This window comes from Diadema setosum, chromosome 6 (genome assembly GCF_964275005.1).
Source record: "Diadema setosum chromosome 6, eeDiaSeto1, whole genome shotgun sequence".
Taxonomy (NCBI): domain Eukaryota; kingdom Metazoa; phylum Echinodermata; class Echinoidea; order Diadematoida; family Diadematidae; genus Diadema; species Diadema setosum.
This window is the reverse complement of record NC_092690.1, coordinates 24,228,836-24,243,460: the sequence shown is the minus strand read 5'-3', so window position 1 is coordinate 24,243,460 and position 14,625 is coordinate 24,228,836. Positions and strand designations below refer to the sequence as shown.

The 14,625-nt window shown below is 41.7% G+C and overlaps 1 protein-coding gene across 1 annotated transcript; it reads right to left on the bottom strand.

Moving 5' to 3' along the window:
• Positions 1 to 408: 408 nt before the first annotated feature.
• LOC140229656 (uncharacterized) lies at positions 409 to 12,768 on the bottom strand. Its single transcript, XM_072309899.1, has 4 exons — positions 8,344 to 12,768; positions 7,801 to 7,970; positions 6,858 to 6,998; positions 409 to 1,393 (listed from the first exon to the last, which is right to left on the bottom strand). The coding sequence occupies exons 1-4, from the start codon at positions 12,647 to 12,649 to the stop codon at positions 1,091 to 1,093; spliced, it is 4,920 nt and encodes a 1,639-aa protein (XP_072166000.1). The 5' UTR covers positions 12,650 to 12,768; the 3' UTR covers positions 409 to 1,090.
• Positions 12,769 to 14,625: the final 1,857 nt, after the last annotated feature.

Genomic DNA, 14,625 nt, shown 5'->3' with positions numbered 1-14,625 from the left:
GCACAAGGTTATGACAAAATTCTCGTCACAACGAAATTGAAACTCGGGGGCCCGTTTCATAAAACTTGTCATCAGTGACAAGCTACTAAAATCCTTGCATCTGAGTGGCTGAGAGCAAATTTGTCATAGAAATATGGCAGTTGTCACTGATGACAAGTTTTATGAAACGGGCCCCAGGTTTCAAAATTATCATCTTTCCATCTTTAATACACTGTGTACGTATCTCTGTTCTGCTACAACGAAATTTCAATATAATGAAAGAAAACCACCATTCCCAGGGAATATGTTATAACAGGAGTGCACTGTATCATATTTGTCCTCACATGTCATTACTAAAGAAGCATGATTCGTGCATCGCACAAATCAACGCCAAGCAACCCCAAGCCGTTGCCATATCAGGTGACATCATGATTGGTTGGAGGTAAAATATTTGAAAACTGACCTATTTGCAAGCAAAGTGACAAATTCAACAGATATCAAGTGCCTCTTTTTTAGCTTTTGGGGCTTACAGGCAAGGATTACACTCCAAATGTCATGCTTGTAGCAACTGTGATCGAATAGAGCAAGATGCCAGGGTATATCTTCACAGCACGCACAATAAAATGCTATTGAAAGATCATATAATCGGTTCTTTATCAAAAAATTTACAATGTTGAGTAATGAAAACTGTGAAGAATATGACAGCTGTGCTATGACAGGACTGATTAGGAACATGGGGCTGGGCTGGGAGGAGTCATCACCAACAGTATTCGGCGACTGATGAGAGACAGGGTGCCTTGAGGAAGCCATAGGATGGGGTGTGAGGCTCCTTTGATAAAGTGCGCAGACAGACAGGGAGCCTTGAAGGAGCCATAGTGTAGGGTTTGTGAGACCCCCTTGTTCACATGGATATCTCCCTTGTTCACACAGAGATTTCCCGCGTTCCCCTGGAGATCTCCCTTGTTCACACTGAGATTTCCTTTGTTCACATGGAGATCTCCCTTGTTCACATGGAGATCTCCCTTGTTCACATGGAGATTTCCCTTGTCAACCTGGAGATCTCCTTCGTTCACATGGAGATTTCCCTCATTAACATGGAGATCTCCCTTGTTCATGTGGAGATCTCCTTCCTGAGGCGGTCCAGCTCCTCCTTCTCCTGTCGGTGTCTCTCTGTGAGGTCCTGGAGCCTCGCCATCTCCTCAGCCATGTTCTCCGCATGTCGAGCCGTGTTCTCGGCCGAGGCTGACCGGATCAGCTGGGTGGTGCGGCCTCCGTAGCTCTGCCGTGAGCCCTGCGAGTTCCGCGAGCCCTGCGAGTTCCGAGAGTTTGATCCACTCCCGTACAGGCGGTCGTGGAGGATTTCAGGCGGGGTTGGGATGCGGGGCTTGGGGACTTGCTTAGCATATTCCAGTGCCTGCATACAATGTATCAACAGAAAATGTAATGGGATAAGACGGTTTATTTATAACTCAGAACATGCAACAGCCATGCACGCACTTATGCTGTGTGTAAATGTGAATATCAAAAGTTTTTAGTTGATAAGACATAAAAACTAGATATTTTGATGCCCGAATGAAAGTTGCTGCACACACAATTTGCACCAGATGACATCTCTTGATCGTCCTGTCATTTTAAGCAAGAAAACAAGGGAGCTACAAGACAGTGACAAAAAGAAGTATCGAATCCTGGCAGGGAGCATTTTTTTTTTTCATTTCATATCAAATATAATTTCATGGGAGAAATGATATTGGGTTAAAGATAAATAGCATGGAGTTCTGGCTTTTAGTGTGAGCAAAGACTGCACCTGGAGAATAATACATACACAGCTGTTTTAATACTCATGTGCTCCAAAGAGTGTTTTATGGAGAAACTTTGAATACAAATCAAGACAATAGTAACCAACTTCTACTTTTTATCACTTTTATTATACTTGTTGTGCAGAGTTAGAAGAGCTTGTGAGAGTTTTTATGTGCCACTGACAGCAAAGATGAAACAACAGTGAAATCACTCAAAGTGCAATTGGCTCTGCCATCTGCAGTAGATTAAACATGGCACTTGTTGAAGACAGTAAACCTGGAATAAAGCAAACCTTCGGTACCAGAGGACAATGAAATGTAAAAATAAGTCTTGATGTTTACCACATTATCCATGTAACATTATATTACTTCAATCTTTTTTTTTTTTTTTTTTAATTAGCTATCTGTACATGTATTTAAGTTAGCAAATTGCTACTGTCGGCATAACTTTTGATGGTCCCAACTGAAATCTGTCTATCAAAAACTGCCCCGCACATGTTCGTCGCAACAGCTATATCTTTGCTATGAAAAAGAGAGGACAAAGAATTATCAGCACTGCAGTTCAATCTCTGTAGTGTCGACATTCATGCTTATATAACATTTAAAGGCCACATGTTGCACACAGTGTACAATGCTTGTGCTTGTAAAGCACTGCACTGTGAGTACTTGTGAGTGTGATCATGTCAAGTGCATCAATGCACACAATGGCATGTGTCATGCTCCTTGCATGGTCTGCTATTTAAACAGACTACAATGTACTTTAGAAAAAGACCAAAGCCTGGAGTCAAATTCAAATGTAGGTAGAAATATCCCAATTCCTTCTCATTCTCTGTGTCTCCTTATATACAACAATACCTGTAACCAGTGATACTCATACAAATATGGGGTAGACCATAAAATTGTAATTCACAAAGGTACTACATGTAGTTTAGATTTCAACCACAGATAGTGCAAATTTTGAATATGAGTAAATGCTCACTGCTCACTGATTTATGGATTTATGAAAGGTTTACTCTACTTTAATCTAGAGTGCCTCCCCCTCCCCCCCCCCCCAAAAAAAAAGAGGCAGAAATAATATGGTTACTATTATTTCAATGCAAACAAGTCCTATTGAGGTAGAATACTTTTACAGGATAAAACAACTCCATGAGAAGACAGGTCACTATTCTAGTGTTTGCTGATCTTCTTTCTTGAAATGACCAATGGTTTACTTTTATGTTTCAATCTCAGGAAAAAAAAAATGAATTCCTTGATCTTTACGCCATCAATGCAAACAGAGGGTCCTAGTGCCTTGTTTTGGAGGCTTGTGCCTTTGCTTTGTGTTCCGGTGAATATGTGAAATGAAGGGAAGGGGGGGGGGGGTTCAGAACAGATAGGACTGATAAATGCCTGTGCAAAGCAAAAACAACACACTATGGGTGGACCATAACAATACAGTGTATGTATGACGATGACAATGATGTGATACTTTGGTGGATAATCATATTAGTCATGAATAATACTACAATAAAATAATAATAATAAAAATAAAAATAAAAATAATAATAATAACAATAATAATAACATTTTAAATGAAATATAATGATAAAAACAACTGCAATTACAGGTCAAGAGTAATGTGAAACAACACAAGACGAGTTGGTTCACCAAATGAACAAGAACAGAAGAACTGATATTAGTTGATATTAGGGGCACATTATTTGTCACTGCAAGAAAAACCCAGCACTGCTTGTTTTATCCTATTAAAATCAGAGTGATTATTTCCAATACGCAATAAATCTCCTAGTGTGCACATTAGGGGATTATTCAAGGGGGCAAAGACCAAACCCACGTCAAAATGGACTGACCATGGTGCGCGAGTCTTTCGGGAAGTCATCGTCGGGATTCTGATTTTCTGAAATCCTAGGGAGGGGGACGGTGTCGGCGTATGCCAACATCTTTGGGAGGTGCCCACAATGTTTTGTGATTTGGGAACAGACGATTGTAACCAGGAGAAAAAGCCAGGGAAGCCGTAATACGGGAGAGAAAGAGATAAAAAAAAAGAAGAAAAAAGCATTCATGACTGAATGATCTACATATCCTTGAAAGAGCAGGATATTTGAGCTTGATCAATGTGTGGAAGAGAGAAATGAAACTGAATGACACAATACTTTTGCTTCATATTTGACTACTCAAATCAGCACTGGACCAAGTTTGCTTTATAGACAAAGACATGGCTTTAATGATGTATTTAATCATGCATGATCCTTGCACGGTCCCTGACAGAGCAAAAATACATTCTTTGACAACCTCCCCTCATAATTTAGTTTTGATTGTGTTTCTTCACTCACACGCTCTGTTCATTGTAGGAGGGTTAGTCCACTTGAATTTCGTGGGAAAAGACAATTGGTGATTGTTAGAGTGCTATTAAAATACACATGTATGCAGGAGGAGAAAAAAAAAAAAACTCATGACTGCATGTCAACATCATTCAAAGAGTATTATGGGAAAAATAAACAAGGAAATGTAAGGATGAAAAATCTGCTGCACTCTCACCAATTGTTTTGTTTTTGTCTACTTGTCAAAAGTCTGCTGGTCATGTCATCTAAATGACCCAAAGGGGAATGAGTTGCTCTGAGAGCATGATAGTGGGAAGAAAAGACAGTTTACTGAAGATGACGGCAACATCGATGGTGGAAAATATAATGTGTGTCCAAAAGTTTAAATAGAGGTGTGATCCACACATAAAGAAAGCAGTACAGCACCTTTGAAATGCACCGATCACACCTTTAACTTTCAGACACAATAAGGGTTCACAGCTCCATTTTGAGCAGAAAAAGATCATATGTACAATCACGTACATGTGGTTCTCAGAATCACCAAGATATTTAGCATTTTTAAGTGACTTATTAATGTTTATTCATATGATCCTTCTAAAAGTGAAGCTTACGAGCACATCTACTGACAGCAAGCCTGGTATTTTGTAATGTTCATGGAAAAGTTTAAACGTGCATTCAATAAAAAGTAATGAAATGAATGCCTGCCGAATTGTCAATGGACAGACCATTCTGGTCACCTGATCGGCACGCAATTCATTCTTTCTTTGAACATGAATTCACAAATTGTTATGTCAGGCGAGTTACGTAAATGACGCTTTAAAAACAAGCAAAGTGCCTAAGCAACTGAGAAGTAAAAAGTCATTTGCACCAATGTGCAAACAGGGATGAGCTAACTGAGAACTAGCTTATACAAAATGTAGATAAGACGAAAGGTCCCTCTAAACCTGCTGAAACATACAAAGACTACACAATGTAGTTGAACATCCACCAACAGTGCATCAGTGAATGCAGACAGTACACAATGCTTTGTGGGTTCAGTTTGAGGTGAATTCTGACAAATACACAAGCCTAAAGATTTATCACTAATGATGTTTACAACCCAACATGTAAAGAGTGACGACAGTACCTATCAGTTCAAAACACCAACTCAAAAACCAAAATGAACTGTGAAATTTGAGGGAAAAGAATACTGGCACTGGTGTAACACGGTGGGATGTACTGCCAAAAGGGGTTTGACACGATTTGATACCGAGGTGTGATGTGCAGATCCAAAAGCTTATACTGCAAATCAAGAGCACAGGCTGACCTTTCACAGCAATCCAAAAAATTTTTTTATGGTCTTTAACTTTCTGATTCAAGACCAATGTCTTTAAATAAAAAGTGTGTACATTTGTTTCAAAATGTGCACCAAGAATAGCAGGATCTAGAGCTGGTTATTAATTATTGCATCATGCACTCATTTGCATGCAGATGCTTCAATGCAGTATTAACAGGCAATCTGGAGTAACTACAGTACTATGGAGTGAAGAACACTATGCCACTGTATCTCTGGTCATCAATCTCAGTATCAATTTTCAAAGAGAATCTTAAGTTCCTATGTGCTTTTTGCACACATTATTGCAACAATTGTGCTATGTATTCAAAAGGCATAGGTTGTATTCTTTAGTCTTATAATGGAAATTCATGATTATTATTACTATCATTTTGATTATTTTTTTATTATTATCATTAAAAACCTGAGCAATTGGTTCAGCATGTGGCATAAACATATTAACCTACCCATTTTTGTAAGATTGTACACTAAAATACCAACCATCTCCAATGTTACAAGAGTATTAGCACTTGAAGAGTGCTGCATCTGCTTTAAAGAGTGTGTACAGTTCTGGTCGAGGTGAGGATTTTGCTTTTAACGTTTTGCAAGATATTCAGAAACCACTCTATGAGATGTCAAAGAGCATGCAGTTCTAAGGGGTATCAAAAGTTTATTCGATGAAAATCGGTTTTGAAATGGCTGAGATATCCAAAAACAAGGTGAAACAAAGAGATCATAATAAAGTTGTGGCATGTCGCCTTTTATTATTAGCACTTTTTTGGATATCTCAGCCATTTGAAAACCAATTTTCATCTTATAAACGTTGAATCCTTCTTAAAATCACATGCTCTTTCATATTTCATTAGAGGCTTTTCATTATCTCACTTAGGAATGTTCAAAACATGAATCCCCACCTCAACCAGTACTGTACAGTCCCTTTAAACTGCGTTTCTTTGCCAGTGAGTCAATTCTTTTGCAGGGCACTATAATGGCCACATAAATTCAACACTGCATTCTATTCCATCCACACATTGTGCAATTCATTAATTGCTGAACTTCTTAATCCTTCCATGTTTGACATTCCTAGCTACTTTCAATGACTTTGCCCACTGCTTCAGAACAAAGACTGCACTAATAATTTGTTTTGGGCAAAAAAGGCGAAAAAAAAGAAAGAAGAAATTACCCTTCTTGAACCTTTGGTGTCATGTACATGAAATGCAAAGACCAACTTTTTTATTATTATTATTATTGTGACTATCAAGCTTGTCAATTTCAGCCATTTCCCAGGAAAACCAAGATTTGTAGGAAAGCAATCACCTCACTGTTTCTTCAAACTGCCACCATGAGCTAAACAATTATGAGCCTGGACCTGCACTGTATCACTCACTGTCCTGATAATATTTGTATAAAGATCATGGAAGATTCAATGCTTGCAGCTGGGCTTCAACTCACCAGGTCTCGCTTGGACGGCTCTGCCTTGGAGCTATCCTTGTTGGGCGGGGGCTTGCCGGTGTTGGGATTGTGCTGAAAGACTTTCTTGTTCTGCTGCATGACCAGTTTGGCGTACTCCCGCTGCCTGGCTGCCTTGTCTTGCTGCAATGGGGCAGGCGACATATGGGGAAGAAAGAATGATTAAAAAGATGGCAAAGAATGTGCAGGGTTTGACGGAATGGATCAGCAAGAGCATGTATTGGCTTGTGGTTTAACTCTGCAAGTCCTATGGGCAACCTCCTTATACATGTAAATGATATCACTAGGATTTTAAGTGGGTGGACTTGAGGGGATCAAACAGGACATGCTGTTATGCATTTATTATAATGAATCGTAGCCAGTTAATTTGAACCCCTTTGCCACACCTCTCTTTCCACTACACCTTGAAAAGTGAATAATTCCTATTTGAATAATTCCTATTATGACAAGTACTTGTAGAATTCAAATACAAAAGGAAACTTTCTACGCATCTTGCAGTAGCCAAGAAATTGTGAGAGTGAGGTAAATCCAGCTACCATCATTATTGGGGACAAACCCCGAGTCAAAACTGGATGGTGATGATGATTATCACCCATCCCTACAGGATCATTGCTTGATTTCACAGCATCTTTTATCAAATGAGAAACAGAATTCACAACACTACATACTGATACTATATTAGGCAGCTTCCTGCGTTCTTGTGTAACATTGTACCACATTGGGAATATGAACATTATACCGGTCGCTGGTCCCTTTCCTGTAGGGCTGGATTGCTGAAGAAAATTAAACAAATTCAATGACTGCAAGGTCGTAAATGATATACATTGTAGTATATCTGAATGAAACCAAGGTGGCAGAAGTCAGAGCAAGAACATGTCTTTTTTTTTTCTTTTTTTTTTGGGGGGGGGGGGGAAGATACTCTCACCTTCATACTGATGGAGTCCTTATCAGGTCCAAGCCCTCCCAGCTTGAAATCCTTTTTCAGGTTTTGAAAGTCCTTTAGAGTGTAAGGTCGGTACTGGGGACCTTGCTTCTGCTTCTGAAGTCGCATCACGTATCCATCAGGGTCGCTTGTCCTCAATTCAGAATCCTCCCCTGCAAATCATTAGATAATGGTGAGTTAAAAGATAAAAGATGATTCTAAGCCAAGGATTCCTCTCCCTGGCCCCATTTTATTAAAAAAAAAAAAAAAAGCTGCTATGATACCAACTCTTGGCAAGTGTAATTGTAACAACAAGAATCCTGCTTCCTGATTGGCTGTTGTTATAGGAAGTTGCCATTCCAGCAAAAGTTGCTATTCTGACATCTTTTATGAAATGGTGCCCAGGGCTTCAGTGAGAAAGAAAAAAAAAGGTACAATATACTATCAAACATCATGGCATACTGAATCCCACAATATATTCAACACACAGATTTACTCATATTGTAGAGAATTAATAGAGAAATTACACAAAGGGGCATTACTTACCACTTAGTCGACCAGATATGTCGGGCAGAACTTGGTATGGACTGGTCCGCTTGGGCATCGGGTGAGTGTAGGCCATCCTCTCCCTTGGGCTCTGATCAAAGCTTTGCATGGGTCCCGGGTATGGCTGACCTCCAAAGGCCCCTTGCTCTGCATGGTGCATGCCGTTCATCCGAGCATACGTGTTGGCCCGGTCTGCCGACCAGCTGTACGGTTGTCCATTGCTGTAATGGGGCACGGCGTCCTGACTAGCATGCATACCACCTTGACCAGCTACACCTGGATAGTTCCCTGGAACTGACCCCTGCCGGCGAGGAGGCCCCGGCATCTGGCCTGGGGCATAGATGTTTGGGTCCGACATGCCACGTGCAAGCAAGACCATCTGCTGCTCATGGAAAACTTGCTGGGCCCAGAGATCATTTGCACGGCTTGTCGCACTTCCATGAGGAGTCCATCCAGTTGAGACAGGCTGTCCATCATCCTGAGAATTTTCGCGGGATATCTGAGGCAATGGATTCTTGTTGTTTAGAGGTGATCGGAATCCTTTCTTTTGATTGAGAGCGTCTGTGTACTTCTTGGATGGCGGGTCTCGCCTGAGCTTCGCCGAAGTTTTATTGATGTCAATGAAATTAGGTCTGGGCTTCGGAGGCGGACGCCTTGACCCACTAGGCTGTTTCTTCTCCTCTTCTTCCGGCATGTTCTCAACATCGTCCCCTTGAGGTGGATCAATATCTTGACCCATGAACTGTCCCCCTTGACTCACTTGTTCAGGTTGATAGGAGTACTGCATGCCATGCGGTGGGTGCATTGCAGGATGTGGTGGCTCTGAATGAAATGGAGCCTGCTGATAGTGCTGTGGTGGGGCTGGATACATGTTCTGACCTGGATAATGTTGCTGTGGAGGACCAGACTGTAGGGGAATCATCTGCGGAGCCATCATCTGTGGCGGCGTCTGCTGGTGGCTCACCACAGGATTGGCAAAGTGCGGCTGTAATGGTGCTGCAAAGACTTGGCCAGGATGAGAGAAAGCTGGATGGCTCACTCCAGGCTGCCAGTGTGCATGCGGATTGCTGGGATAGTTGACAGGCACTGGCTGGGCAAATGCGTCTCCTGGGTATTGGTATTGGCCATGCGGGTCATTTCGGGGAGATCTCATCTGGAAACCTGGACTTTGTCTTTGCAAGGGGGTCACTCTCACTTGACCAAATGGTCCATTCTCCCTCGGGCTGTGATAAGGACTTTGATGCGGTAGAGTGGCGTCACTTTCACCAGTCACATGCTCATCGGAGGTCTGAATGGCAGTCTCGCGCTCGGTAGTTTGTATGGAGGCTTCTCGAACAGGACTCTTAATATTCTGTGTGTGGTCAGTGTCATCTGACGGGGTCATTTCTATGTCTCCTGTCTGAAGGCCAGCTGACTTGACCGGTCTTTCCCGAACAGATTGCTCCCGACTTTGGGGAGGCGGCAGAGTTGTATCAAGGTCGCCCTGCTGCTGAGTATTTTCCTGCATGACTTCATCTTCAATGGGAGACACTTGTCTGTCAACTAATCTCCTTCCTGGATTTTTGGAAGACGCATGTGCCGACGAGTTAATAGATGTATACCCTGATCTAATTCTGGCACTGTATTTTGACGAGGCTGCTGAAATATCTCTTGATCGCTGCCTCCCACTTGAAGATTTCATACTTGAGCTCTGCTTTGGAGGAGATGGCTTTATTCGGTACATGATTCTCATATCGGCAACATCAGGGGTCTTAGGATCATACAATGGTCTACCCAATTCATCAATAGGACTTCCTTTCTCATCAACAAAGTGGAGATCTTCATCACCGCTGTCATCTGAGATGTATTCAACCCTCACTTTTTCCCCTGACCTGAGTTTCTCAACGTTTTTGGCTGACTTTTTACCCGAAGAACGTCCAATGTGGTGAGGAACACCTGCTTTATGCATGTCCGACCAGAACTGTTGACTTGCTTTAGTATCATCCTGTTGACCAGGCAAGGTGTGACTACTAGGATCGTTATTTCTTGCAAGGAGGGCTTGTGTCGCTCCAGACCCTGCACTACTTATACGCGAGGCTTGCGGCCTCCCATCTAATCCTGACGGTGGCTTCCCGTCTGCCACTGGGACTTCAGCAGCACCAATCGGATCTTGTCTGTGCACACGATTTGATCCTGACAAAGTTCTTTGCGACTTACTAGAATCTGGCTCTTTTGTAACCTGTGAGGCTGTTGGGAAATTCTCTTCCCCATCGTTGCGGTTGCCCATTCCTCTATTTGCATACCGCGGGATGGTTATTTCATTGGAACCTCTGCGGCTTGTGTGACTTGAACCCCTCTGGGGCGAATCCTTTGCATTTTTTCTTATCCCTAAATCCTCCCTTCCCGCAGAACCCCTCCTCACGCTGCTCATGTTCCTCCGCTCACCCGAGTGCTGCCTTGAGGCAGGGGATGCCTCTCTCTCTAAAGACGTCTGTCTTGACCGAGACGACAACCCCCTTTCTCTTGAATTGTGCCTGCTGGAGCCAGAATGCCGATTCTGACTGGTTCCACTCCTACTTCTGGTGCTACTTTGATGAGATCGGACAGAGTTTCCAGATGGAGGTTTATCTTCTAGAGAATCGGCATTGTTATTGGCATTCAAATGATTTGCTGACTGCTGACGATCAGAATAGCCCGCACGACTCCTAGAGTTTAACTGTGACTGTGGTAAACTCACTGGCTGTGGAAAACTAGCTATAATTTCTCCATCACTTCCATTCACCTGACCATCTCTTGTTGCTACATATGTTTCTCGCCCTGAACGAAAGGACTTCTTGGAGGAAGGTCTACTAGTGCTCATACTCTGTGGCTGATTTTGCAATGGCTCTCCAGCAGGATCACTGTACATCTGTTGGTCATCTCCACCAAAATCATTGTTCAATGCATTCTCATATTCATCACCACCTAAAGCATTATTTGCAAACTGATCACCTGCATCAGTTGGATATTCATCACTGGCTGGTTTATTTGCATCCTCATCAGCACCTAAGTTATCAGCATATTCATCGTCACCTAAATTGTTCGCATATTCATCGTCTCCTAAATTGTTCGCATATTCATCATCACCTAAATTGTTAGTGTATTCATCATCACCCAAATCATTTGCATATTCATCAGCCAGAGCATTTGCGTAGTCATCTTCTGGATTTGGCTGATTGTCATCACTCTGCTGAGGGAGGGGGAAGTTGCTTCCATCAGTGTTTAAATGAAAAGGCTGTGAAACACTGTCTCTTTGCTCACTTTGGTTGTCTCCAACAGGCACCTCTTCATCTTGTTCAGCTGCATTGTCATCATAAACTGCCTGCTCCTGTTCAGGATTGTTGGGGACCTCATCTCTCGCATCATACGAGGAGTCTTGCTCATTAGGCAATGCCCCATTTTGATCAGAAGCATCTAGACTATCAACAAGTTGAGGATCATTCTCACCTTTTGCATCATGAAAATCATTGTTCTGAGGGTTCTCATCTTGCAGTTCTACATTTCCTACTTCACCTTCAGGTGAATTCTGCTCTGCAAGATAGTCATTTACACCTTCTTCTTCTTCCTCCTCTCCTTCAGGATCAGCGACACCAAAGCTGTCCTCACCATCTGCTTGCTGATTTGACTCATTCAGATTTTGTAACTCCGGCTCTACATTTCCCGCTTCCAGAGAATCCCTGAGGTCATTGCCTTGTTCAGTGTCGTGTGATGGTTCAGCAGAATTTTGTATTTCTCCAGTGTCATTCTCATCATCATTTCCCTCATTCAGAAATTCTCCCACATTGTCATCATTTGCTTCATTGACAGTATCATCATCCTCATTGTTCTGAACTCTCCTCTCAGCAGTATATTCTCCCTGCTCCACATTGCTATCATATGGCAGTTCTTCCTTTATCTCTAGAGAGTCCCTGGGTGTTTCTTCCAAGCTGTCCTTCAATAACACACCTTCAGGCTCAATACCAAGGTCAGCAAATGATCTCTTCACACGCTCGCGCAACTCCTCCTGGTACCTCGTCTCCTCCGCAAGGTTAGCGGGAGGATTCTGCGTATCACTTCCTACGGGAGAATCATCCAGCTTCCGACTCGCAGCGGAAGAGTTGTAGCTGTCGGCCGTCGCTGTCCGCAGGTTCAGGTCATCGTCGGGCATTTGAGAAGCAGCTTCCTCTTCAGCGCCATTCTCCCTGCCAGCATCCTGGTTTTCTTCGTCATCCATGAGGAGATGCAGGTTGTGAGCTGTGATTTTCCCCGATGCTGATGTCCTAGGCGGCGGTGCATCTACATCTCCCATTTCTCACGAACTCCGGATATGCGAAGACTTCCTAGTGTCAGCAGCCATCCTTTGGAATCCAACAGTTGTATCCAGTGTCAATCACTTGAGGTTGATCAATCCATTGTGACATATGCCATGTTCCTGTAACATTAGGGGAAAAGTAAAGGAGATGTCAGTATAACCTTGGTGAAATCCTATGAAGTGATTATAAAGTTTTACATGACTATAGACAAATCTCTTGATAGCTGATAGGGTAGACACATGTTCAGGGAAAAACTATCACTTATATTATGACAGAAATCCATGGCTCAAGTTTCAAAACAGTCAAAATATTTGAATTTTGACATTATTCCCACAGGGACACCACTATCATTTGTAAAAAAAAAAAAAAAAATGGTCATTTTATGAGACACATGGGTCTTCAAATTACCTGTTCTCGAGGTTAGAGTGGCTTTCTTGAGCTCGAAGAAGACAGATTGCACATACTCCATCATACAATAAAGTTCTCAGACAAGATGAAATACTTTTTTTTCCTTTTTTTATCGTACACCTCCTTCATACAGTAAGTTTCCAACACAAGTTCCTTGAACACGTTCCATTTCTATTAACAGGACTTGAAAACAAGTCAGACCAGTTGGCCACTGTGAATTAGGCTGTTTCTTCTAAAACCCATCCCATTGTTAGGTGCTTTGGTTGGGAGGGAGTCAGCCACACAATACCAAAGTATGCCATCTCAGTGGTCTTTCAAATCAATAATTCCTGCAAAGGGATATAATCAATATCTCCAAGGAACCAAGGCATTGTGTCATGCTAATCGCATGGGGTGTATACACAAATCCTACAAGGGTGCATACATATAACCCCTTCCGAAAATGTCCGAGATGTCATTGCTGTGATCCTGTTTGTTGTACAATTGTACATACAGATGTGCACATGTAAAATCAAAGGGCTGCTACAGTGTAGTATTGTAGGCTTTGTGCAAGAACATAGTTACAATGTAATTAATATCTAATGATTTTTCAGTAGAATGTTTAAATCCTACATATTCATCAAAACTCATTTCTTTTTATCACATCTGAAATAGTAAGCCTCTTTTCCAAGTCCTCACTGTTGATTCACACACAATATGTTTGGACATGTTCGGCAAAGGCTCTTCACAATAGAATGACATGCTGTAATGTACGGTACCTATATCCCTTGTCATATGAGACATATCAAAGCCTTTTCTTGTTTTGTTTTGTTTGTTTTTTTCATTCTCTAGCTCTCTCTCTCTCTCGTTTTTTTCTCTGGGAGTCAAAAGAGGCCTTCAGCCTTTGATCCCAGCAGAATCTTCATCAGAGGCAAAATGACCATTGAATCCTAGCAGAATCATCAGAGGAAAAATGACCTAATTGACCTAAAATGGTCATTTTGGCTAGTTGACAAAAATTCTGCTAGGACAGAAAGATCAGGCCCCTTTTGACACCACTTGACTCTACTGTTCGCCACTTTTGGATACATTTTTTCAGCAACTTTTTCTGCTACCTTACACTTTTTTTCTTCACAAGAATATAAATTACAGGGTGTAAAGTACTTCATCAGATGGTGGGGAAATGAAAAGTGCTTTAGTTTCAGGTTTTCATGATCATACGTGTATGAAATGCAAACATGAAATATGAATTTTCCATAGGATACATGTGGGCCTACTGTGGCATGCTGTAACAGTTGAGCATGTGGACAGGAAATGATTGAAATCAAATCTCTCTCTCTGTCTTTTTTTTTTTTTTTTTTACTAAAACCAGGTTTGAAAGGGCATGTTTTCTTTCTTTTTCTTTTTCTTTTTTGTTCCAAACTACGGGTGTCGAATATGTGTACATTGTATGTGCATACAGTTTACACTACAGTGTGTACATGTATAAAGTTATGAACTGTAATATTTTGTCATAAAGCAATGCATGATGTAGAATGACATTTTTACTTCCATTTGTTTGAATATGAGTCCAAGCAATTTTACA